This window comes from Mesoplodon bidens, assembly GCF_964165515.1.
Source record: "Mesoplodon bidens genome assembly, chromosome: 14".
In the NCBI taxonomy this organism is placed as follows: Eukaryota; Metazoa; Chordata; class Mammalia; order Artiodactyla; family Ziphiidae; genus Mesoplodon; species Mesoplodon bidens.
Genome location: NC_138170.1, coordinates 78108898 through 78133888, shown reverse-complemented (window position 1 = coordinate 78133888; position 24991 = coordinate 78108898). Strand labels below are relative to the sequence as shown.

The 24991-nt window shown below is 41.1% G+C and overlaps 1 protein-coding gene across 2 annotated transcripts in view; it reads right to left on the bottom strand.

The window, feature by feature from the left end:
• The window catches only part of NBAS (NBAS subunit of NRZ tethering complex), a 342685-nt gene that overhangs the window by 81563 nt on the left and 236131 nt on the right, over window positions 1–24991 (bottom strand). For both annotated transcript variants that reach the window (XM_081254071.1, XM_081254070.1), the window contains 3 exons: window positions 24786–24896; window positions 14756–15006; window positions 13410–13744 (listed from right to left, as the gene is read on the bottom strand). In XM_081254071.1, coding sequence (XP_081110197.1) covers window positions 13410–13744; window positions 14756–15006; window positions 24786–24896 — 697 coding nt within the window. The remainder of the gene's footprint in view (window positions 1–13409; window positions 13745–14755; window positions 15007–24785; window positions 24897–24991) is intronic.

The following is a 24991-nucleotide window of genomic DNA, read 5'->3' as shown; positions in this document are numbered from 1 at the left end:
ATTTTTCCCATCAACTGTGAGCCTCTCCAGGGCAAGGAGCTTGGCAGTCTTTTATTTGTTTAGAACACACAGGACAATGGCACTGAAAATGTGCTCACATGAACAGTTCCTGAATGTATGTGGAATGAATAAAACTCACTCAGTTCAGAATCAAAGGAGTCAAATGATGACTACACCAAAGCCAGAGATAAATGAGCAAAATACTTATTATGAGATTAGGAAAAAAAATTATGAGTTAACATTTAGTCATCTTGTAAAACTGAGTAAATGTAATGCTTGGTAGTCAAGTTTAGTATGATTATAAAATAGCAACCATAAACACCACAAAATTTAGGGGGAAAAAAGGATAACATGAGTATGCCCCCACTTAAATACAGTGGACTGATCTTGGACAAAGGAGCAAAGGCAATACAATGGAGCAAAGACAGTCTTTTCAACAAAAGGTGCTAGAACAACTGGACATCCACATGCCAAAAAATCAATCTAAACAGACTTACATCCTTTACAAAAATTAACTCAAAATGGACCATATATTTAAATGTAAAACACAAAACTAAAAATTCCTAAAGGATTACATAGGAGAAAATCTAGATGACCTTGAGTGGGGCTATATAACACCAAAGGCACAATCCATAAAAAAAATAACTGATAGCTAGACTTCATTAAAATTAAAAACTTTTGCTCTGCGAAACACAACGTCAAGGAAGTGAGAGACAAGCTACAGACTGAAAGAAATTATTTGCAAAAGATACATCTAATAAAGTACTTTTATATAAAATATACAAAGAACGCTGAAAACAACAATAAGAAAACAAACAACCCAAGTAAACAATGGGCCAAAGACCTTAAAAGACATCTCACAAAGAACATATACAGATGGCGGGGCTTCCCTGGTGGCGCAGTGGTTGAGAATCCGCCTGCCAATGCAGGGGACAAGGGTTCGAACCCTGGTCCAGGAAGATCCCACATGCCACGGAGAAGCTAAGCCTGTGCGCCACAACTACTGAGCCTGTGCTCTAGAGCTCACGAGCTGTGACTACTGAAGCCCGCCTGCCTAGAGCCTGTGCTCCGCAACAAGAGAAGCCACCACAATGAGAGGCCCGCGCACCACAACAAAGAGTAGCCCCTGCTTTCCTCAGTTAGAGAAAGCCCGTGTGCAGCAATGAAGACCCAACACAGCCAAAAATAAATAAATAAAATAAACTAATTTAAAAAAAAAGAATATATACAGATGGCAAACAAGCTTATAAGAAGATGCTCTATATCATATATCCTCAGGGAAATGAAAATTAAAACAACAGTGAGATACCACTACACACCTATAAGAATGGACAAAATCCAGAACCCTGACACCACTAAATGCTGACAAGGATGTGGAGCAACAAGAACTCTCATTCACTGCTGGTGGGAATGTAAAATGGTAAAACCACTTTGGAAGACAGTTTGGAAGTTTCTTACAAAATTAAACATACTCTTACCATATAATTGAACTCCTTATTATTCACCCAAAGGAGTTGAAAACTTATGTCCACATAAAAACCTGCACATTAATGTTTACAGCACCTTTATTCATAATTGCCAAAATTCAGAAGTGCCAAGATGTCCTACAGTAAGAGAATGGATAAATAAACTGGTATATCTACACAATGGAATATTATTCAACACTAAAAAGAAATGAACTATCAAGCTATGAAAAGACATGGAGAACTGCAAATGCATATTACTACGTGAAAGAAGCCAATCTGAAAAGGCTATGTAGTTTATGACTGTATGAGCTGTAGTCTATATAAATAAATAGACTATACGACACTCTAAAAGAGGCAAAAATATGGACACAGTACAAAGATCAGTGGTTGCCAGGGGTTAGGGGTGGGGCATGAAAAGGCAGAGCACAGAGGATTCTTAGGGCAGTGAAAATACTGACACTACAATGATGGACAGATACTACATGCCATTGTGCATCCGTCCACACCTACAGAATGTGCAGCACTAAGATGAACCCTAAGGTAAACTGCGGACTTTGGGTGATAATGATGTGCTAATGTAGGTTTATCCATTGTTTAAAAAAAAAAAAAGGTACCTTCTAGTGAGGAACGTTGATAATGGGGGAACATTATGCACGTGTAGGGGAGGGGCAACTGGGAAATCTCCATACCTTCCTCTCAATTTTGTTGTGAACCTAAAACTGCTCTAAAAAAAGTCTTAAAAAATATATGGGGGGCTTCCCTGGTGGCGCAGTGGTTGAGAGTCCGCCTGCCGATGCAGGGGACACAGGTTCGTGCCCTGGTCTGGGAAGATCCCACGTGCCGCAGAGCGGCTGGGCCCGTGAGCCATGGCCGCTGAGCCTGCGCATCCGGAGCCTGTGCTCCGCAACGGGAGAGGCTGGAGCAGTGAGAGGCCCGCGTACCGCAAAAAAAAAAAAAAAAAAAAAAAAAAAAAAAAATATATATATATATATATATATATATATATATATATATATATATGGGAACGCCACTTTCCACTCAGTAATAGGAGCTTCAGAAACAGTGTCTTCTGAGACAAACGTGCATTTGATATATATCCTTTCAATTTAAAAACTTATGAGGAAGGTCAAATGATCTTCATGCATTGCTGTAATGTATACTCTGATAATTATACATAAATATCAATGTGGAGATATACATTTACCTGGAATTAGAAATAGAGGTGCATGTAGTTTATTTGTCTTTAAAGTAAATATGTCTTATCTTGAATAAACTAAAATCCATTTACTTACATATAAAAAAAGAGTATTGGGCTTCCCTGGTGGCGCAGTGGTTGACAGTCCGCCTGCCGATGCAGGGGACACGGGTTCGTGCCCCGGTCCAGGAAGATCCCACATGCCGCGGAGCGGCTGGGCCCGTGAGCCATGGCTGCTGAGCCTGCGCGTCCGGAGCCTGTGCTCCGCAACGGGAGAGGCCACAACAGTGAGGGGCCCGCGTACCGCAAAAAAAAAAAAAAAAGAGTACATATGTATTATGGCAGTACATCAGCTTTGAGTTAAATATTTTTCAATACTTTTTATCATTTTTCCATTTTGGTTTAAACTTCAGTCTTTTAATAAAACCTTATTATAAAGCCTTATAAAGTGTCTAAAACCTTATTATATATAAAAGTATAGGTAGGCAGAATTATGGTCCCCAAATATGTGTACATCCTAATCCTTGAGATCTGTGAAGACGCCACCGTACATGGCAAGGGGACTTTGTTGATGTGATTACTGGTACAGTCCCTGCGATGGGGAGAGTATCCTGGATTATCCACACAGGCTCCCCTCTCATCATGTGAATCCTTCAAAGTGACAACCCTTCCTGGCTTTGGTCAGAGAGAAATATGTGAAGACAGAGAATCAGAGAGATGCAACGTTGTTGGCTTTGAAGATGGAGGGAAGGGGCCATGAGCCAAAGAAGGAAGACAGCCTCTCACCATTGGATTCTCCCCTGGATCCTCCAGAAAGCACTATAGGCCTCCCTGCACCTGGATTTTAGCCCACTGAGACACCTGTCTGACTTTTCACCTACAGAAGTTTAAGACAATAAATTTGTATTAAGTCTCTAGGTGTGTGATAATTAGTTACAACTGCACTAGAAAACTAATACATGGAGGTGATTTTTTTTCCCTTTTTTTAAAAAAAATTTTTTTAAGGAGGAACACATAAATTGTGTCAAGGTGAAGGTGATTTTAATTGAAACACATGAATCCAGGTTATTTGAGAAATAAAGAAGAAATGAGGGATGAAAGTCTTGGAGGATATATGGTATTTTTATTCCATGTCTCAAAGAGCAAGGAAGGAAGTGGTCCATTTCTTGTTGTTACAGAAAGGAAGACAGATCAAAGGGGCAGACGTGGACCCCATATAAGAGAATAACATAAACGTATCCAATAAATGAACAAGTTGCCTCAGAAAATAGTGGGCACCTAAGGAAGAAGGATTATCATTTGCTGAAGACCTCTAACACTAAACAGATAAGACTAGGATTGGAATTCTGACTCAGCTACTACCTTGCTTCTGACCTTGAACAAATTACTTAACCTCTAACCTTCAGTTTGCTCATTTCAAACTGAGATGTAATACCTCCATTGCAGGGCTACTGTGATGATTCCTGGAGATAAGGTCAAGTGGAGAACCAGTGCCCGGTACATGACCAGTGAACAATAAATGGGAGCTATTACTACTATTATCACATAGCACGGACCATACCGTGATTTCTGCAGATGACAGATAATTCCTAAGGTCTTATCATTTATTTTTAGCCGGACATTCATTTAGGATGTGTGGCAGGAACCATTTTCTCCTCCTTTGCAGCTCCCACCTGGGCCCATAAAGCAGGAAGGTCCCCCGATGGGTCCCGAGAAGGTAAGTCCTGCCCCTCTCTTCACCTGTCACTCCTCGGGAGAGGAGGAGTGACAGCTGATGACACGGGGGGGGGGGGGGGGGGAAGAAACTGACTATGGGTGGCTAGTCCCTTCCCTTTCTTTTTGAGATCTGCCTGTGAGGAGAATACACTTTTCTTCTGCTCTTGTCCTTTCAGTGGTAAACGTTTGTGAGACAAAAGGGTAAACCGCAGACTTTGGCTCCAGAGAAGCATAATCTGTCCAATACATTCATATGGCTATTGAGCATTTGAGATGTGGCTAGTCTATGCTGACAGGTACTGTGAGTGCACAACAGATGGCAAAGAGTATGCAAAAACAAGAACGTTAAAATATCTCATTCATATTTTTATACTGATTACATGTTGAAATGGTAATATTTAGGACAATTTCACCTATTTTGTGTTTCTTTTCTTAATGTGACTACCAGAAAATTTCAAATTCCACAAGTGGTTCACATCACAGTTCTGTTAGACAACACTAATCCAGAGGCCACCTCTCTGGGTCCCATGAGTGGGAATCAAGTTGGGAGGCAGCCCTTCTGAGAAAGCACACATGCTCTCCAGATCTATCCTTGTGCTTGGCAGGGTTGTCTGAAGATCTGGGCAGGGAGCAAGTATGAGGAAGGCTGACCATGGACAATCAAGCCATGGCCAACACTCCAATCCTCCCAACAATAAAGTGACTTTAGCTTCCATCTAGCTGACCCCTCTATCTCTTAATTGATTGCAACCTGGGAAGACGATGCTATTTATTGCTCTTTCCCCATCAAACCCCAAAGATATGATAGAAATGTTTCTATGCCCATGGAAGGAGCACAAGCATGCAATTCAGATGCAAGCACAAAGCAAACGTAATAGTCCTCTCCAGGTCCTTAGGGGCACAGGTTTCAAAAACATCTACACTGATTTCAGTTGAGAGATCTACTGCAGATGGTTTTCAGCAGAAACAGACATGCGCATGAGTGGCAAAGCTCCCCAGGGAACAGGAGTCTGAGACGAGTGGGATTCCACAGCAATAAGACAGCGACAGTGGCCACTGGGACACTTAACTGGAGGAACACAGAGCTTAAATGGGGAAATGGACATTAGGAAGGCGGAGTGACTGCAGGCAGGGACACGTAAAATAAGTCAGTCTCAGAGAGGAGACAGTCTGGATGCGTATGGAGAACACACAACGCATTTAACCCCTTCATGGGAGACCTACCCAACCAAGCTCTAGACAACTGGTTTGACCTGATATGATGGCAAAGCTAAACTCAGTAAGCTTTTCTCTGCTCCCACACCAACAAGCCACTTCCATGTTCTCCAGCATTCTAGGAACGTGTATTTGGATTGAACTAAGAACAGGATTCAGGAACCCTGTTTCACTTGGCCGTTTCAGGGCTGGTGATTCGCTTGAGTTTCCTAAATTACACAGCAATGGAGCTGACGCTGAAACTGTTTTAATTTTTTTCTCTTTTTTTTTTTAGAGTTTTAAAAAGTGAGATGCATGGAAAACTCGGGGTGGGATTAACTTAACTTCAGATTTGCTGAAGAAGCTATACTCCTCGAGTGTAAGAAGGTATATTCTGCTGAAGGAACCTGATATTACCCAGACACCTAACTCAGACCTCTCTGGCTAAGATAGAGCAGAAACCAGGAATATCATCTTTGAACTTTACTTTTGTTGAACTTATGAATTTTGGATTTTGATGTAATTGAACTTTAACTAAAAGGGCAAGAGGGTTTGATTTTAAGGATGTCAATTTCTTCCTGGGAATTTAATAATGAGAATTTAAATGTGGGCCATTTTAAAGTTGCTGACCTGTACTACTTGGCATGTTTCTACTCTCATTTAAGCTTGCTGCTTAACTTCGGATGAGTTTTAATCATCATTCCAGTTGGGCGAAATGTGAGATAGGAAATGGAATAGAGAGAGTAGACGTTTAGGCTAGTCCACAGGGAGTCAGAGGAGTGTGCTCTTCTGACCTATCTTAGAGTTTTCAGAAGCCCAGGCTGCGCTGCAGCCACTACTGATCCCAGGAGGACATGCCACGAGACTCATAGGTACACGAGGTGTGGCCCCAGGAAGAGGGGACATCAGGACCGGGTCCCGACAGACCCTGGACTCCTTTCTCCCCCCACTGGCGAGAGGTTTCATTATTAAGCTGAATTAGTTAAGGAAACAAAAAGCCCATTGGCCTCTCCTCATCTTTCCATTACGAGGAGAAAACTTTCTCTCCAACCAACAGGCAGAAAGCACAGGAAGAGCACTTCTGGCATCTCTCCCCTCCTTATTCCCCCCCACAGGAGGAGAGCAGACCTCAAAGCCATGCGTAACGCGGCTACTCCCCGTCAGCCCTGCCTGTCCTCAGTGTGCACTCACCCTTGGCTTCCCTCTAGAATTACTTTCTATAGCAGCTCTAACTAGTCAAATTTCAAACAAGTGTGAACTGTTGTGAAAGACAGACCATTGGGCTGCAGATCCAGGCCATGCTCCCCAATTCCAGCTTTTCCAACAATATTTATTTATTGTTGATATTTACTTTCATCTTTCTGAATTCTAAAAGGGGCTATGAGTGAAGGCGGGGTGGAACCATGATTAAGCATCATCCGCATACTCTATTGCATCCAGGCCCCAGAAAAAAAAATCACCTCTTCTTTGAGCTGAGATCCTGGCCTGGGAATAAAGCTGAGGACACCAGGTTGAAGGAGTGCCCCTCAGGAGCTGCACCCTTACTCTGAGCCCCTTCTCTTTTCTTATACGTCTCTCCCAGAGAACTCCCTGCTTAGCTTGAGTAATATTAAAAAATAAATATGTTAGCTAAAAAATTATAAAAGGAAATCTGTAGAAGGAAAAAATATATTGCGAGTTCATAAATTCAAAGGATGATATAATGATATTACCATGTACACATTCCATTTTCATTTTCAAATTCTTTCTGACACATCCACATCTGGAAAGCTGATTAGAAATTAAACTATTTTGAGAAACTGAAATTTTAAGGCAATCCTTTATGCACTTACCAGACATATCTTCATTATTATTTAAATTACAAACATTTAGGACGTTGAAATGCTCTTTCATGTGGGCATCAAGGTTGGCTGTCGTTTTGGAAACAATAGCCCATGACAGTGGTTCTCCAAGTGTGGCCCACAAACCACAAGAGTCCCATGACTCTTTCAAGAGGTCTGCAAAGTCAAAATTGTTCACCTTTTTGACTTTTACCACTAAAACATTACTTACCTTTTTTCACTATGTTGACACTTATATGATGGTGAAAAAGCAAAGGTGGATAAAACTGTGGGGACTTTGCACAATCAAGGGAGTGGCACCAAAATGGACTAAGTGTCACTGTGTTCTCCATCGGCATTTCACTTGAGAATATTCTTGATGAAGGAGTAAAAATGATTGACTTTATTAAATCTCAACCACTGAGTGCATATCTAAGTGAAGAACTGAGAGATACACATGAAACATCTCACTGTGTACTGAAGCGTAATAAGGAAAAAGCATTTGTGTGACTGTCTGAGTCATGAGTAGCTGAAGCAGCTGCTTTGGCACGCATTACCAGTTGTGCTTGAAAGAACAACAGGTAGACAAACTATAGCTATTCAGACTCGAATATGTGGCAAACATCCTCTCCAAGGCGAACAAAGTGAGCGTGTCACTTCCAGGAAAATAACTCACAGTATTTGTTGCCAATGATACAATTGAAGCTTTCAAGCAAAAATTCGAGTTTTGGAAAACTTGCACCTACCACTGTGAGCTTGACAACTTCCCAATACTTAAAAACTCACTGGATGAGATGGGCGTTCAGAATAACCCATGTGACTTTATTGATAACGTATAATGCACTTTATCAACATTTGGATGATTTGTATAACTGAGCGAGCCAATTTTCCAAACTCTGAGTGCATTATATTCCAAATCATACATGGGTAGAAGATCCAATCAAAGTGCAATCCAGAACAACAGTTTTAATATAATAGAGCACAGAAAGATCAAGGATAGGGTTTCTGATTCCACACTACACCTAGTCTTTAAGAATCTCTCACTTGTTGAGTTTTACAGCAGCATTAAAGAACATCCAAAATTACACCACAGGCTATTAAAGCACTCCCTTTTCTACCTTGTATCCGTGTAAGGCTGAAAGCTCTTCATTTTCTTCAGCCAAAAGGACAAAAATTGAATACAGAAACAAACGCGAGAACCCAGCCGTGTTCTATTAAGCCAGACATGTGACTGTAAAATGATGTCACTCTCATTATCTTTTTCTTCTTGAAATGCTATATTTCCATTTTCCATCAAGAGATGCTATTCATGTCAACCTATAAATGGATCTATATATGAATTAACCTATAGATGAATTAAACAAATATTTTTAAAATGTCTTGGTTTTAATTTCTAATATGCCAAATATCATCAGATATTACATAAACAAAAGCTTTTCAGGGTCCTCAACAATTTTTAAGAATATTAAGGCATCCAAAGATCAAAAGATTTAAGAATAGCCGATCTATGATAATAATTATTTGAACAACCACATTGAGGAGTGCCTGTTTTATACTGTGCTGGATACTCTGGAGCATTTGAGAGAAAAGGCAACAGCCTTGCCCTCAAGGAACTTCTAATTTCACCGGGAGTGTAACTCTCAATTATAATAATTTTACTGTAAAGAAAAGAAACCCTTCATTTTAGGTTTCTTACAGGCATGTCTTTTACATCTTGATGTCTCCAATGGCAACTAATGTTGTAATATGGCACACAGTAATGCCTAAATACTTAGTGAATCTACATAATATGCATTTGATTTATGCATCAGAAACTCATATATTATGCCATGCAATTAGGAAATATGCCTTATCTCAGCATTTTTATATAGATTTCAGACACCAGTTGCTCATGATGGTGAAAAATGCACTCCCATCCTTAGTGAAAAGACAGTATTAGCACTGGAAAGACGCTGAAGTTACAGCTACAATGCAGCCTTTTTATTGAGACTTAAACTTATGAAATAAATTTTAGTTTTAGATCATATCATGGTTTTTAAGATAAATTTATTCTTCCAGCAAGTAGTCTAGATAATGGAATAAGGGAGGATATAGTAGCCTAGTTCAAGAGTTTGAACATCATATGAAAAAGAGATGCCCTTATGCTGTTTCCACAGCTTCAGAAGACAGAACCAAAAAGTGGGAAATATAAGAAGAAGAAGAAAGATTCCTTATACACATGTGTGTGCGTATAAATAAATACAGAAGCAGAGGTAGTGCCTTAATTACCAATAGAAATGACGCTTGAAGGTCAGAGGTCAGACTAGAGAAGAGGTTCTCAAGAATTTTTCTGCTCTAACTTGAAGGAGATACATTCCCATCAAAAACAAATGGTAGGAGCTGAAACACAGGGTGCACGTGGGGTGGGGAGAGGGTGGTGAACGCCTACCCAATTCCAGGTTGAGAAGCATCAGGCTTCTAGGATACTAGAAGACCTCTTCTACTTCTGTGATTACCTGGGTTTTTTTTTTTTTTTTTTTTTTTTTGTGCTGTATGCGGGCCTCTCACTGATGTGGCCTCTCCCGTTGCGAAGCACAGGCTCCGGACGCGCAGGCTCAGCGGCCATGGCTCACGGGCCCAGCCGCTCCGCGGCATGTGGGATCTTCCCAGACCGGGGCACGAACCCGTGTCCCCTGCATCGGCAGGTGGACTCTCAACCACTGCGCCACCAGGGAAGCCCTTACCTGGGGTTTTTAAAGAAGGATTCGGGCCAACTTCTTAGTAGCATTTCCTAAGTAGGATGAGGATTTTCCACGTCCTTATTTTTGGACGTAGCTATACCGGCAGTTGAGAGCGAGTGTTGAGTGCAAAACACGAAGGCTAGGGTTACCTGCAAGCACCCCCTTATCTAACCACATCGTGTCTGAACCAGGCAAACAGTGTTCTGACCTGCATTTCAGCTTTGTTGACCATTTTCCTGATTTCTAACTCACTAACTTGTTCTCTGACCCTTCTACAAAAATGTTTCTAATTACTGAATCGGAAAAGCAATAGGAGAGCAACTCTGACCTGACTCAACTGAAACGCAACAATTCCGAATTGGAGCCAATGCACTTTAAACATTTGTATTCTTTTCCCTTCTGCATATTCATCACCTCGAATGTCGTGCAAATTCACTCTTGGCTTACATGACATAATGATGCTTTGTGAATATTCTCCCCAGGATTTCTACAAATTCTGCTAGTGCAAATGACTATTACCATGAAGGCAAAGAGCCTCCTCTGGCTTATTTCATTATGGAATGGGTACTAAATTCAGGCTTTGGGGATATTCCTTTCTGAATTGATTGCTTACTGTTCTCATTAGGCACTCTGGATGTTCACCAGTCGTTTCCAAAAGTTTGGCTCTGAATTAAATGTGGGTAAACGTTTAAAAACTGCACACTATATATGAGTGGTATACACTTATTTTACGTTTTTAACACCATGTACAAGCTGTGGCAACATCTGGTGTTCTGCAAACTTGGCCACATCCAGCCGCATTTCCTTTTCCAAATGTGTCCTCTGACATGTGAGGGTTGTATTTCAATATGAATTTTACAGCCTCTCTCTCTCTCTCTAGAATAGCACTGTGTGATTTCAAACATGCATTGTATCTAAACTGAATGGAAACTGAATGGAAAATTTAAAGCTTGCCAATTAATAAAATGAGAACAAATATAAAGCTAGACTAAAGATATCAAATTAATTTATCTCTCTCACTTTTCTATACCTTATTTGACTTAGTAGAAAACTACCTCTTAACATAGTTTACAGTAAAAGAATATCTTGCTGAGAATTACACCATCTGAGCTAAGAGAAAGCAATGCCACAATTAACTGACTCAATCCCTACTGGGTCAGCTATGCCTCTTTTCCTCAGGAAAAAATGTACATATGTCCACAAATAACTGTGTCATACATTTTCTCGTGGTTGGAGGGCATCTTAAAGATATACAGTTAAGGAACTAAGGTGATGAGAATGTGTTATAACTTAAAGTCATCTGACTTAAAACACCATAAATACCAACTAAAACTGAGTAGACTCTACATCCAACTCCTAAGTTTGCTTAATCAGGAGTAAATAATTGCTGTCAGAAAGTCTAGGCTGTCTGTCCACCCCATATCCGTGCTCACAATTAGCACGTGGCCCTGGCTGGGCTTTGTCTCTGCCCTCATATAAAATATGTAAAACCTCCTTCACCCTGGGCCCCTCCATCTTCCTGGCCAGTCAGGTTGTTTGTCCAGCTCCTTCAGCCGGTTCATAGGTCCCAGCTCTGGAGCCATTTCCTTGGATTTCAACTCCCCACTTGGTTTAGCCCTTTCCCTCCAGTAGGTACTTGTGGCCCTGCTAGTACTTACTTGGACTCAAACCTCTTCTCATCCTTGGAGATTCACCCAATATTTGCTGGACTCTTGTCTTTCCCCAGACATTGTGAGGTTCCTGCCGGGCTTTCCTCATTTAGACTCAGCCCTGCTCTGGAAACATCCCAAGACAGGGTGCTCCGCTTGGACTGAAAATGCTTGGGGCTCTCCAGCCCCACTGTTCTCCCACAGTCCCTACAAAGGCTCCAGGTTCCTTGACTCCAGCTGTTTGTTTCTATGACTTCTTAGAAATAGTACCATTCAGTGGTTAAGAGCAAAGACCCTGGAATAAGCCTCCTTGAGTTCAAACTGTGGCTCCTCTATTACCAAATTAACTTTGTTGAACCTCCGTTTCCTCACCTATTAAAAGTAGGATAATACTATCATCTATTTCAAGATTCCTCAGTCACTGCCTCTGCCTGAAGAAGGGAGAAGTTAACAGAGATTCCTGAGGCTAAACCACATAGCTGGTTAAGCGGCAGGTTCAAACTTCAAAGCCATATGACTCGAAACCCGTGCTCTTTTCAAATATATCACGCTACATCCCTTTACCATCAGCCTTACTTTTTTCCTTAAAAACAACAAAAATGATTATCTCCTCTTTATAGCAGTGGTTGTAAAATTTAAAACCAATTTATTAACTAAATTCATTGAGTTACAATAATAAGGAAATGGAGTCATTGGTTATCCACAACTGTTAATCTAGCAAGTTAGTTAAAACTAGCATTCCCCACAGATGTTTGAACATCCACCTGGGCCAACCTCCAGATGAATGACTTGGATTCTTAGCCTCTACACTCAATTTTCATGATAATAGTAGATTTAATAAAAATTCATGGGATAGGGTCCTGGGCAGACTCGCCAACTTGGGGGAAAGACAAGGCAGCAGCAAAGGTAGGGAAGAGAAAATGAAAGGAAGGTCCAAACGCAATGCAGTTCAGCAGCTGAGACCAGCAGCTGGGAGATTTTCTAGGAGAGATGATGTCCCGTGTCCAAGCAATGAGAAAATTCACATTTGTTGAAGAGTGGTGTCTGGGTGAGAGGGCCAGAAGGGGAGGAGAAGAACCCACATTATCTATTTTGTGTGAAACTCCACAATGTTGAACGATCGAGAGGAGAAATTAGAGTCCAATTAAAGGGCTCAGACCTGGGCATGGAGCGGACATTGGAAATTGCCACACAGACTCACCTGGGTACTTCTACCACCAAGTCATGTACTACGTAGCATTCACGTGAAACTTTTTTAAGACCTGGACTTAATCGTCGCTAAGTTGTTAGCCTGGCTCTGAGTGCAAGTAATGTGGGCTTGGCACTGGAGGTTCTTTCCACTTGTCAATTGAAAAGAACAGGATGGAATATTTACTATAAAATGATGTATTATGAGAACTATAACATGAACAAAATGTACGTGCAAATTAGAACAGTTAAGCCTGATTTATATTGCCTAGACAGCTGTGATAGAGGAAAATGATCTCCCAGTTAAAATACCTCATGCTTAACAAAAAACAAAACTGCCAAACATGTAAGTATTCCCTATTTCAAGAAAGCAAATAAAAACAAAATCGACAGAATGTAAGAGCAATTTTCATTTCTTCTAAAGCGGCCGATCTACTTTAAACTCTCATCTTTTTGGTTACCTTGGTCACAGCTTTTGGAGAAAAGGTCACTGAATCCACCATAGTGATGAGGTCACCTGGGAAGAGACGATCAAAGTACCTCATGCAGACGTCATAGGCACACAGCCACTCCGGGGAGGAGGCCGGGACTTGTTTAATGAGGTGAGGGTCTCCAGTCCAGAACAACTTCTGTAACCAGATGGTGTACAGAGAGCTTGGGGAAAGCATGCGCCCATCCTTTTCAGGGATTTTGGGAACAAGTTTGGAAATGGATAAGATATTTTGACTTGAAAGGACTGGCTCCAATGCCTCAAGAGGATTCACGTTTTCATCTGTCAGCTTTTTGTAATTAAGACCTTTCGGAAAGAAAAGGGGAAAAAAGAGAGTAGTTCATTCCAAGATAACCACACAGGAGCTTTCAAATACAAACACAGCCCCTCTGCGTGGCTGAATGAAAAGGTTTAGTTACAGCACAGCTTCGTTTGTCAATGAGATCCATCAGAAGATCTGAGTTCCAATCCCTGCCTGCAACTTAACCAACTGTGCGACCCTGAACAGGTCACTCAACTGCTGTGAGCCCCAGTGTCCTCATTTGTATCCTGGAGATGGCAATATCTCTTCGCTTCTTCAATCCCCCCATGGCACCTATGTCTTCTATCAGTGCTCTCACCAAACTGCACTATATTCATTTGTTATTCATCTAGTATCTCATCAACTACCTGAAGGCAGGGTTTGAATCTTACTCCCTTTCCTCTGTGTCTAGTCCAGGGTCTAATTCAGCTACTCAGTAAACCACTGATAAACTGAAGTAAATACTCACAGTTGTTCTGAATAGCAGATGAATGCAGTTTGGAAGTGCCTTGTAGATTGTAAAGTATCATACAGATTTGAGAGGTATTAACCCAGTTAATTTCTTAGTTATGAGCTACAGACACCATTCTAAAGATTTCCACAATTTATCAAAGATTCAAAGGCTCTTATTTTAAGGGTTCCATACATACTTTAAACATGTAGGTCCACTTAAGTGAAATTCTGCCAAACTGCCTATTGGGAAGTGTCTCAGCCTTGTCATTTATGTAGATAAAATATAACCAGTGGAAGCAGGGAAAAAAACCTTTGGCATACTAGTCAGAAACTTTGGATTTTAGTACCAGGTCTGAATAAGTCATTGTGCGACTTAAGTTTCTGCAGTATTTAATTCCCTCAACAGTAAGTAAAGGAGTTGGAGACAGAATAAAGTCTATTAGCATAAAAATACTGTGGTTTCACAGTTATGCCAGCCACAATGCAGGAACAGGACTGTATATAGAAAATTGCCCTAGATTAAATTTAAAGAATGAGTTCAAGCAGGAAAATGATTAACTTACCTGATGCAACTACCTTAAATTTCTTTAGCAGCCGAATGTGGGTTTCTGGTTTAATGGTGTATTTCCCCAAATCTGCAGAGCCACAGCTTTCCAGCAGAGTGAAATAATACAGCAGTCTTTCATGATCAAAGCCATCAATTGTGGGGTAAATATACTTGACCATGTGCTTGTGAAAGGCTTCAGGACTGGTCTTCAACGTCTCGAAGAGATGAAGGGACTGGGCTCGCTTTTCAATTTCTACTGTGGACAAACTGAAATTAAGAGACAAAAAGTGTGTTAAGATCAGTAAGATTTGGTTCCTTTATTAAACAACATGTTTTTTGTTTGTTTGTTTGGAAACCTAGGAAGAAAGGCTACTTCTTACACATCCCTTCTTGCTGCCTAATCAAAGACAGGAAACCACCAGTGTGTGCAGGTAGTTTACATAAAGGGAAACAAATGTGTTTCAGATGGTACTATATGATTTTCACGTTGTCTCATGCGGGTCTACAGAGACCTGCCCAGTGCTTACCAGCTAGGAAATGAACCCAGATCTGTCACCTTCTACTATGCATTATTTATTCATATCACAAGAAAAATGTAAAACCTGAGCTTCCTTATAGAAATGTAAGCAAATTTATTATTTCAGGAATTTAGGAAATAGAGAAGTGAAGAAACAACCCCAACTTTTAGGCATAAAGTTTCTATCGAAGAGGCTGAAACTGATAGTAGACATGACCCTGATGCTGTGTTCAAACAGAATTAAACCAGAAAAGAAGAGATACTTGCACTTGCACTTGGATTATCTGTAGTAACGAAGGCCACTTGAATAAAGCACACATCAATGTTTTCATCGTGACTTAGCTGTCTTTAAAACGTTATTTTTTTTTAAGTCATTTAAGGTTAAACTCTTGAAAAAAAATTTAAGGACTTCTGCTTGGTTGATCAGTTTGTGTTTTTTGGGTGATGGGGAGGGCTTAATTTTGGTCTCATGCTTCTCCCTGGACAGAACACAGTGCCTCCTGCCCAGCATAATCCCAATGCCCCACACGGGATGAGTTTCAAGCTTTCTAACCGTAAGAGGCCTTCAAGCAGCCTTTGGCACTAACAGAAACTCCCAGCTTCCAGGGTTCCTACAGCAGCAATGAAAGTACCTGGGAGCAGGAAGTGAGACCTCTGAAGGATCAAAATTAGGTTTCATATCATTTAAAAGCAACTCTTCTGGGCTTCCCTGGTGGCGCAGTGGTTGAGAGTCTACCTGCCGATGCAGGGGACACGGGTTTGTGCCCCGGTCCGGGAAGATCCCACATGCCACGGAGAGGCTGGGCCGTGAGCCATGGCCGCTGAGCCTGTGCGTCCGGAGCCTGTGCTCCGCAACGCGAGAGGCCACAGCAGTGAGAGGCCCGTGTACCACAAAAAACAACAACAACAACAAAAAAAACCCAACTCTTCAGAAATACGATACCCTGTTTATTGGAATTTCCCCTAAGTGCCAAGACATGTTTTTGTTTTACGTAAAGTTAATACAAAATATACTTTAAAATTTGTATCAGGATGTGATAATACCTGGGATAACAGCAGCGATTTATAAAGTCAAAATATCAAGCAATTCAAAAATGCTCTTTTAACTTTCACTTCAAGAGAAACCCTATTTTTCTATTAAGACACGGTTTAAACATTTACAAAAATATCCCTATCTATAAAAATGTCCCTGGTCTATAAAAATGTCCCAGAGTATCCGTCTATTCATAACATGCTTTAACTATTTATTACTTTGCCTGTCTCCCTCACTAGACCATGTACCACTTGATGGCAAAGATGATACCACATCTTCTTCAGCTTTAGCTTCTCAGTACCAAGCACCAGTGTGTGGTACAAAGGAAACACTCGGCACGTGCCTTATGAATGCCAAATAGATGGGAGAATGAACAAAAACTTAGGTGTCCTCTACGGACAAGGCCCTGTGCTCAGCACTGGGGAGGGTATAGAGTTACAACACAGAGCTCTCATCCAGCAGTGTGGAAATGCAGTTGTGTTATACATACCTACAAAACACTGCAGAATAATGGTGTGGGCTGACAAAGGACATGCAATTACATTCCAGTTACGAGTGGGGTCACTAAGGCTGTCATTTCAGAGGAGGCAGATATCGATGACACCAGAAGGCTTATTGAGAGAAGTACTTGAGCTTGGTATTGTAGAAAGGAATGAAGCAGAAATAATATGAACAAAAGTATCAAGACAAGAAAGCACAAGGTCTGTACAGGAAATAGTGAGTATAAATGGACGGCTATTTCAAAACTCTTCGGACACTATCACTATTCAAAGAATGCAAGGTCACCCCTGAAAGACACAGGCAGACCTTGTTTTATATTGTGCTTTGCTTTCTTGTGCTTCACAGACAGACATTGCATTTTTTTTTTACAAATGGAAGGTTGGTGGCACCCCTGGGTCAAGCAAGTCCATTGGTGCCATTTTTCCGACAGAGTTTGTTCACTTCGTGTCTCTGTGTCATATTTTGGTAATTCTCGCAATATTTCAAACTTTTTCATTATTATTATATCTGTTATGGTGATCTGTGATCAGTGATCTTTGGTGTTCCTATTGTAATTGGGCATTGTTTTAGCAATAAGGTATCTTTAAAAAAAAAAAATTATTTATTTATTTTTGGCTGCTCTGGGTCTTCATTGCTGTGCGCGGGCTTTCTCTAGTTGTGGTGAGCGGCGGCTAATCCGCTGTGGTGCGCAGGCTTCTCACTGTGGTGGCTTCTCTTGCTGTGGAGCACAGGCTCTAGGCACGTGGGCTTCAGTAGCTGCAGCATGCGAGCTCAGTAGTTGCAGCATGCGGGCCCTAGAGTGCGCGGGCTTCAGTAGTCGTGGCTCGCGGGCTCTAGAGTTCAGGCTCAGCAGTTGTGGCACATGGGCTTAGTTGCTCCGCGGCATGTGGGATCTTCCCAGACCAGGGATCGAACCCACGTCCCCTGCATTGGCAGGCGGATTCTTAACCACTGCGCCACCAGGGAAGTCCCTAAGGTATCTTTTAATTAAGGTCCGCACATGTTTTTTAGACATATTTTCGCACACTTAATAGACTATAGTATAGTGTAAATGTAACTTTTATATGCACTGGGAAACAAAAACATTCATGTACTAGCGTTGTTGTGATATTGGCTTTATTGCAGTGGTCTGTAACCAAACCTGCGATTTCTCCCATACTGTACACCCAGTGGTATATGAAAGTCACAGAATTCCTGATGTTCCTTCATAATTTGCAAAGTGAAGTCTGAAAACAACGCAGTGAAGAAGGAAATAAGAAACTGCGTCATCCCATTAAGATGATTCACGTTGACAAAGACTTGTAATCAGAGTGACCTGCTCGATGGAAGAGGAAAGAAACTCTCCTGTCACGCTTCACTGCCATCCCCTGGCAAGCAGAGTACCTGAGACTCATCTACAAAATGGACAAGGGCTAAACCCTAACAACTTTAGTCCATCTGTGTTCGACTGGATTCTGAATACAGTCTCTCTCAGTCAACGTTACTTTCCCCCCTCGCCCACCCACCTATTCTTCTGTGCCTGCAGTTTAGTTTGCCTGATGTGTAATTTTCCCTAATTATCTTGTCAAGAGAGATACTGGAATACTTTTACTGACACATGATAAACACGAAAACCTCCCTCTTCAGCAAATTACAAGGTACTAAGATCTTCCATAGATGCCAGGAATTGATAACCCATTTTAATAGTTCCCATTGAAAGATGCTGTTATCTTCCTTTTGGAACAAGAAATGAAATCTCTGCTTAGAAAACAATTCCAAAGAACCCACATTAAAGAGAGTAGGAAGAAATACCATCAAACTACTGTGGACCTTTCACTGATCAAATCAATGGTTACCCTTGAAAACTGTTTAAGTGGTTTATCTAGGCTTTAGCTATAAGGCAACTAATATATATATTATATATATTTAATATATATTATATATTATATATAAATAATATATATTATATATATACACACACACATCTATATAAATATATATATACATATATATATATATACACACATATATATAAGTATATATATGGTGCAAATTTAACTTTCAGAGATTAACTACAAGAAGAAAATTAGCATTAGCTGTACTAAAGGCACAAGGAATAAGTTATTAGTACTAATCCCATGATTAAGGGATTCTGTAATGGCTTCGAGTTGTCAATCAGCCAAAACTGTGATTCAAGAACAGCATGAATTGAAAGGACTTATATTCATGGAGGGAAACAAAGTTATTTAAATGCATTTTACTTTACTCAATCTGAGACTGAGTGATAATATTGATACAATTCCATGAGTTGACTGAAGAGGAGAGAAAGAAGGCGAGAGGGAGAGAGTTCCTGGGAAAGGCTGGAGACAGCAGAGGGATGGGGTCCACTGGTCCCCACAGCTCAGATGCAGAGACTTCTAAGCATTTCCCCCAAAGACTAATCCTAAAAGTGTGAAGAGACAGAAATCCATGTGAATGACGTTGACCATGGGTGAATAGGCCTCCACCACTGATTCCTGTGGGAAGACACAATTCTACCCTCTAAATCACAACTACTCCGGCCTGAGGGAAACAGGATATTTGCCACACAAATGCCTCAGAGTGAACTTGATGTGGCAGACTTGACCTGCAGTGCTGCCTGACAGCTGAATATGTGATTATGCTGGGGAAACATGGTAAAAAAAAATAATCATGGCCTTTTCCAGTTTTTCCAACATTTTAGCCAAGTGTCTTTGCAAACCAAACAATGAACTTTCACTTTGCAAGGTCACCTACACAGTTGATGAGAGAATCAATAATGAGTACCTTGGAGTCTGTTTCTTGTCACACTAATGCTTGGTGAGTTCCTTCGTGGAACGTTTTCTGTGGACAGAGTGGTGACGTGGAAAGAAGCCCATGTGAACAGGCTTCGTCTCCTCCATAAGGACAACCCTGACCCCTTAAGCCTCTTCATTTCTCATAAAATGTCAATTCCGACTGGTTTATGTAGTCTCATATTATTACCTCTCTAACAAAAAAATATTTTAAAAGACACCATAGCACAGAAACAGCAACAGGCGTCATTTACTGAACACATCTTGTACGTTAAGTACTATGTCATCTCATTTAACTCTCACAAAGCAGGTATATTATAACTGATACCACACTGTCCTGAAAAATAATTGTTAAAAAATCAGATTTGCAATGTTAGGCTGATAGTGGTCAGAGGGTGAGTTCAGTAAATCTGGTCTGTTTCCAGAATTAACAATAGCAACTACTTTTTTTTTTCCTTCGAGCATCTAATACATGTCAGGCATTTTGTATAAATCTCTCAAATCTCAGAGCAATTCTGCAAAATGGAATAAGACTACTCATTTTGCAGAGGAGGAAACTTAGGAACAGAGGGAAGAAACAACTTGCTCACCACGTACACACTAGAAGGAGGTCACAGAGCCACGATTTAAACCCAGACCTGCAGGATCCAAAGACTGTGCACTTTCCACAGGACGAAAACAGGCCCCAAAATGCATCTTTTTGCTTATTACATTTTGTGCCAGTGTCAGGAATTTTTTTCCTATCTGGGGGAAAAGTGGCCTTAAGAATCACAACATGGAAAGGAAGGGTGCAGATACATGGAAACAACTGCTTCCATTTTGGTGATGGTAGTAATTAGTTCTTCCATTTTTAGCACTGGAAGATCTCTTCTTATGTACAATGCAAATCACAGTCTCGGTCATGATCAGGATCATGGTCCTTTAGGCCAAAGAAAGATCAAAATTTTATGTATGGCTCAATTTTAAAAAATAAGTAAGACCTATGACCTGAATTTCTACATTCAACCTTCCTACTCTAAATGGATTTTTCCTGGTTTGAATTTTTCCTTATCTTCTTTTTCAATGTTATAACATACTTTTAAGAAGCTCAGTTGCCTTAAATCCCCTCTCTACGCGCCAACTATTCTCGAACTCCTCAACTAAGTCAAGAAGAGAAGGCCAGAACTGAGAATTCTTCACCATGTGACAATCTGGACACAAACCTGCCTATGAGCGACAGCAACCCCCAGGCAGAGATTCTGTGTCACTTCTGTTTCAGGAAGAGGTAGATGCATTATAATGCCTTCACCTCCCCACAGCTACAGCATGCTCTTGCCCATCCTTATACGGGAGACCAAAAGAGTCCTACCAGGGAATATGAAATTGACTGCAACACAGCACAGCACAGAGTCCCTTCCCAGGGGCCTGAAAGAGGCAGCACTGAGCTAACCAGCAGAGGTGAAGAGGTATCACGATCTCGGCCACCCAAGCAAAATCACTTGGATAATTAATCCCCTGGGTGATAGAAAAGTACCTACTAGAGTGAAATGAAAATGGAGGATGTATGGCCCTCAGGTCTGCTGTTTAAATAAGAAGCAACAGATGGAGTGTTATCGAGGCTGACAGGGAGAGGTACTTCTGGCCCTCACGTAGGCCTCTGCTCACCAGGCTCCATGCGCTCCAGCCACAAAGGCGTCCCTGTAGCTACTCAAAAAGGCCAAGAACGTCCCTGTCCCAGAAATGCCTGAAATGCATTCCCTCTGCCTGAAATGCCTTTCCTTCCATTGTCCAATAGTGAGCTCTTTTTACGCCCAAGAGAGACCTTCCCTATCTGCTCCTTGTGCATTTCCTTTATGGTACTTATTATGACCAGCAATTTATTTTTTAGCTGTTTTTAACTGTGTGTGTGTGTGATGGGGGTCTCCCCAGTTAGAATATAAGCTCTATAAAGGTAAGGATGTGTCTGTCTTGTTCAGCATTTAAACCTATGCTTGGAACACAAAGGTACTAGGAAAAAGATAATAATCATATTTAATGAATAAACAAATGTGGTACTATTCTATCAGCTAGAAACATCCTCTGCCATTTCAAAATGATCCCATATTCAAAACTTAAAGACACACATGGAGTCAGCAGGAGGCAAGAACGGTGACAGGAATAATCTCGACAGCATTAAGGAGCCACCTGGCTATACGCTTCCCACAGATCTTCTCCAATCTCTACAACCACACCAGGTGGGGATGGTGGTCCCCTTAACTCAGAAAACAGTGACTCAAGAGGATTAAGAGACGTGCCCAGGTACACAGTTGAGGTTATGGGCAGCAGAGCTGGATCTTGAAATGTGGCCTGACTCCAAAACCCATGCCCTCACTGGTAGTTAATGTTATCTGTAAGATGCACCAAAGTGTCTAGAACAGCCCTAGGGGTGCAGATGGCTGTGAAGGCTGCAGTGAGTGAGAAATCAGCCCTGAGCTCAGGGAGCTGAACACGCCCCGGGAGAACCAGTGTCCACCAGAGGGAGCCGACTCCAGGTGTACAGAGCCGCTCAAAGCCATCACTGATGTTGAAAACTACCAAGAAAAAGAAAGAAAAAATGAGGAAGAATAAGGGGAAAAAGGAGACCAGGAACTCAAGTTTGGGTGTTTACGACAATTATCTCTTTCTTACAGGAGTGAAATTCCAGGAATAAACTACCGTTAATTATGGATCATGTGTCAGGTACTGTAGGTTTGATATTTCACTAGGAAGTCATTTAATTTTTATGACACCTCACTTAGAGTAAAGGAAAATGAGTTTCAGAGAATTGAATTCTCTTGTGCAGGGACACACAGCTGGAGAGACACAGGATTTGCTCTAGGTTTCTTGATTGGAAGGCTTCTGCTCTATTGCACAATGCTGCCTCACCCAACCTGTGTGTTTGCTTATCTGTACATTCGGTGAGACGAGGAAATGCCTCCAAATTCAACCAAGAGGAAGGAGAATGTAAAATTATAGAAAAAATCAACTTCAGGGGGGAAGATGGCTTTTATAAAGGAACAGTAATACAAAACCCTAAGGTACAGAACATTATTTTTCTTGCAGCTCTGACCTATTAACTTCCCATTGGCATTGACTCAACAAGTAAATATTGGGCAATTTCTATTGTACTAACAAGGCTGATCTTTAATACTTGTGTTACTAAGCTGAACTGAATAGTAAGGCAAACAACAGGCTTTTAAGTAAAGAACATGAAGCACCAAACACCACTTGCTAAATCAATATTAGGTGTTTTGTCACTCACAAGTAATGACAAAACAGGAGGTAATGATTTCCTGCTTTTGTAATTTCCGTGCGTCTGTATAATCACACCACTATCAGGTATAATGATATGCTGGGAACAGTCTTGCACGTTACTAGAGTGCCTGATAATTTATAATATATTCAGAGACCAATGGAGCATCCTGTTTGTACCGATATGACAACCTTTTATGTAACATTCAACGAAGGGAAAAAGATATTTAATAAAATGCCAAGATTGTTTATGCTAATATGCGTATAATAAGAAACATTTATTTGAACATATTTCTATGCCTCAAACATGGTGAAGTCAGTACAATATTTATCATAGATAACACTATTACCCATTTGGCAATTTCATAAATACTAAAACGTAGGGGGCAGAATTTCAAAGATATTAATAAAAATTAAAGATGATGAATTACAAGCAGGTCCTGACCATTCAATACTACCCCCACTTCTTGAGACTATTCCTCCCCATGGCTTGCCTAGAACAAGAGCCCTTCCTCTCGATTGCTCTTTTTGTCCCTTTTGCTAGTAGCTCTTCCTCTGTCACTAATTGTGGAAGGTCCCCGAGGTCTGTCGTAAGTCTTTCTCCTTTTCGCATTCTATGTTCATCACCCAAAGCACACCCACAACATAGCTTATTTATCATCTATGTGCACATGGCTCCATAATTAGCATCTCCAGTTCCACCTTCTCTTTTGAAGTCCAGATCTATAAGGTGCACTGTCTACTTGACCTTTCCTCTTGGGAATTTCAATGTGTATAACTTTTCCCTTCCTTTGCCTTTTCCTCACCCTCCCCTGAAATACCTTGTGTCCTTAACTAGTGTTTTCTGTCTTAAATGATGTCACTGTCCAAGAGGCAGACCAAGTAAAATCCTGGAGATAATTCTTGACCCTTCTCCTTTCACTCACCTTCATAGCTAGTTTATTCTTATTAATCAGTTTATTTATTACCATTTATTTCACCTTCCAGGTATCTCCGAAACCCATTCTCACCTCTCCTGTACTTTCAAAGCCCTCCTCCAGGCCATGGTCACCTGTCCTGCAGTCTATTACTATCATAGCTCCCGAACTGGTCCATATATGTCTACGCTGGCCTCCCTAAAATCTTTCCTCAACATGGTCGCCATAGTGATCTTATCAAAATGCAAATCTGATCATATTACCTCCCTCTCTTTTACCAGAATCTTTAAATACCTTCCTATTACTCTTAGGAAAAAGCCCACAGCCCAGGACAGGCCCTGTACGGTCTGGCTGCAAGGTCTGGGTTCCAGGTTCTCAGCAGCCCCATCGCACCCCGTGCTCCACTGCCTCTCAGGGCGTCACCACACTACCCTTCTGTGAGGCTCACAGACTCACATTCCATCCTGTCAAAGGGCTTTTGCACTCAACCGTTTTGCCTCCCTAGAAAATGCTTCCCATCTCCTCATAGTGTACTTAATTTTGAGGCACTGTTTAGGTCTCAGCTCAAGAGTCATTTCTTCAGTAAAGCCTCCCCTAACTATGCCAAATGCCCTATCTGGGCTCTCTTACACAGTGCCTATCACAGCTTTAATTTCATATTCGCTTATGTCATTATTCAATTATAATGTCTCCCACCGTAGACTATGAGTTCCAAGACAGCTGAAATTTACTGACTATTGTAATCCTAGTACCTAACACTGTTCCTAGTACACAAGAGATGGTCAATAAATATCTTCGAATAAATGAATGAATTAAAGTCTCAAACTCAGGACTATTATTACTGAAAAACAAAAACTAAGACCACTGTTAGCATATTGGTATGTCAGAGACATATGAAGAGAGACTGTACAAAGACACTGGTCTACTACAGCTCAAAAGGAAAAGTGAAATTGAACAATACGACTTCAAGATTCCTTTAAAATAGGCTCTGAAAAGAAAGACATGGAAATAAACTTGCATAAGAGTTGAGTGCTTACCCACTGTCGGCGAACAGGAACTCCAAATGGGTCATGAAGACTTCCCAACAGGAGACACTGTAGCGCTGGGCCAGAGAAAGAGCAACGCCGTAGACGTTCTCCTCAAGCGTCCTTCACGAATGTCCATCAGACAGAGGGAAAGGGGGAGGAGAGAAACACATGACCTTAATCAGCAAAGAAGACGCTCATCAGGACCGCCCTCCAGC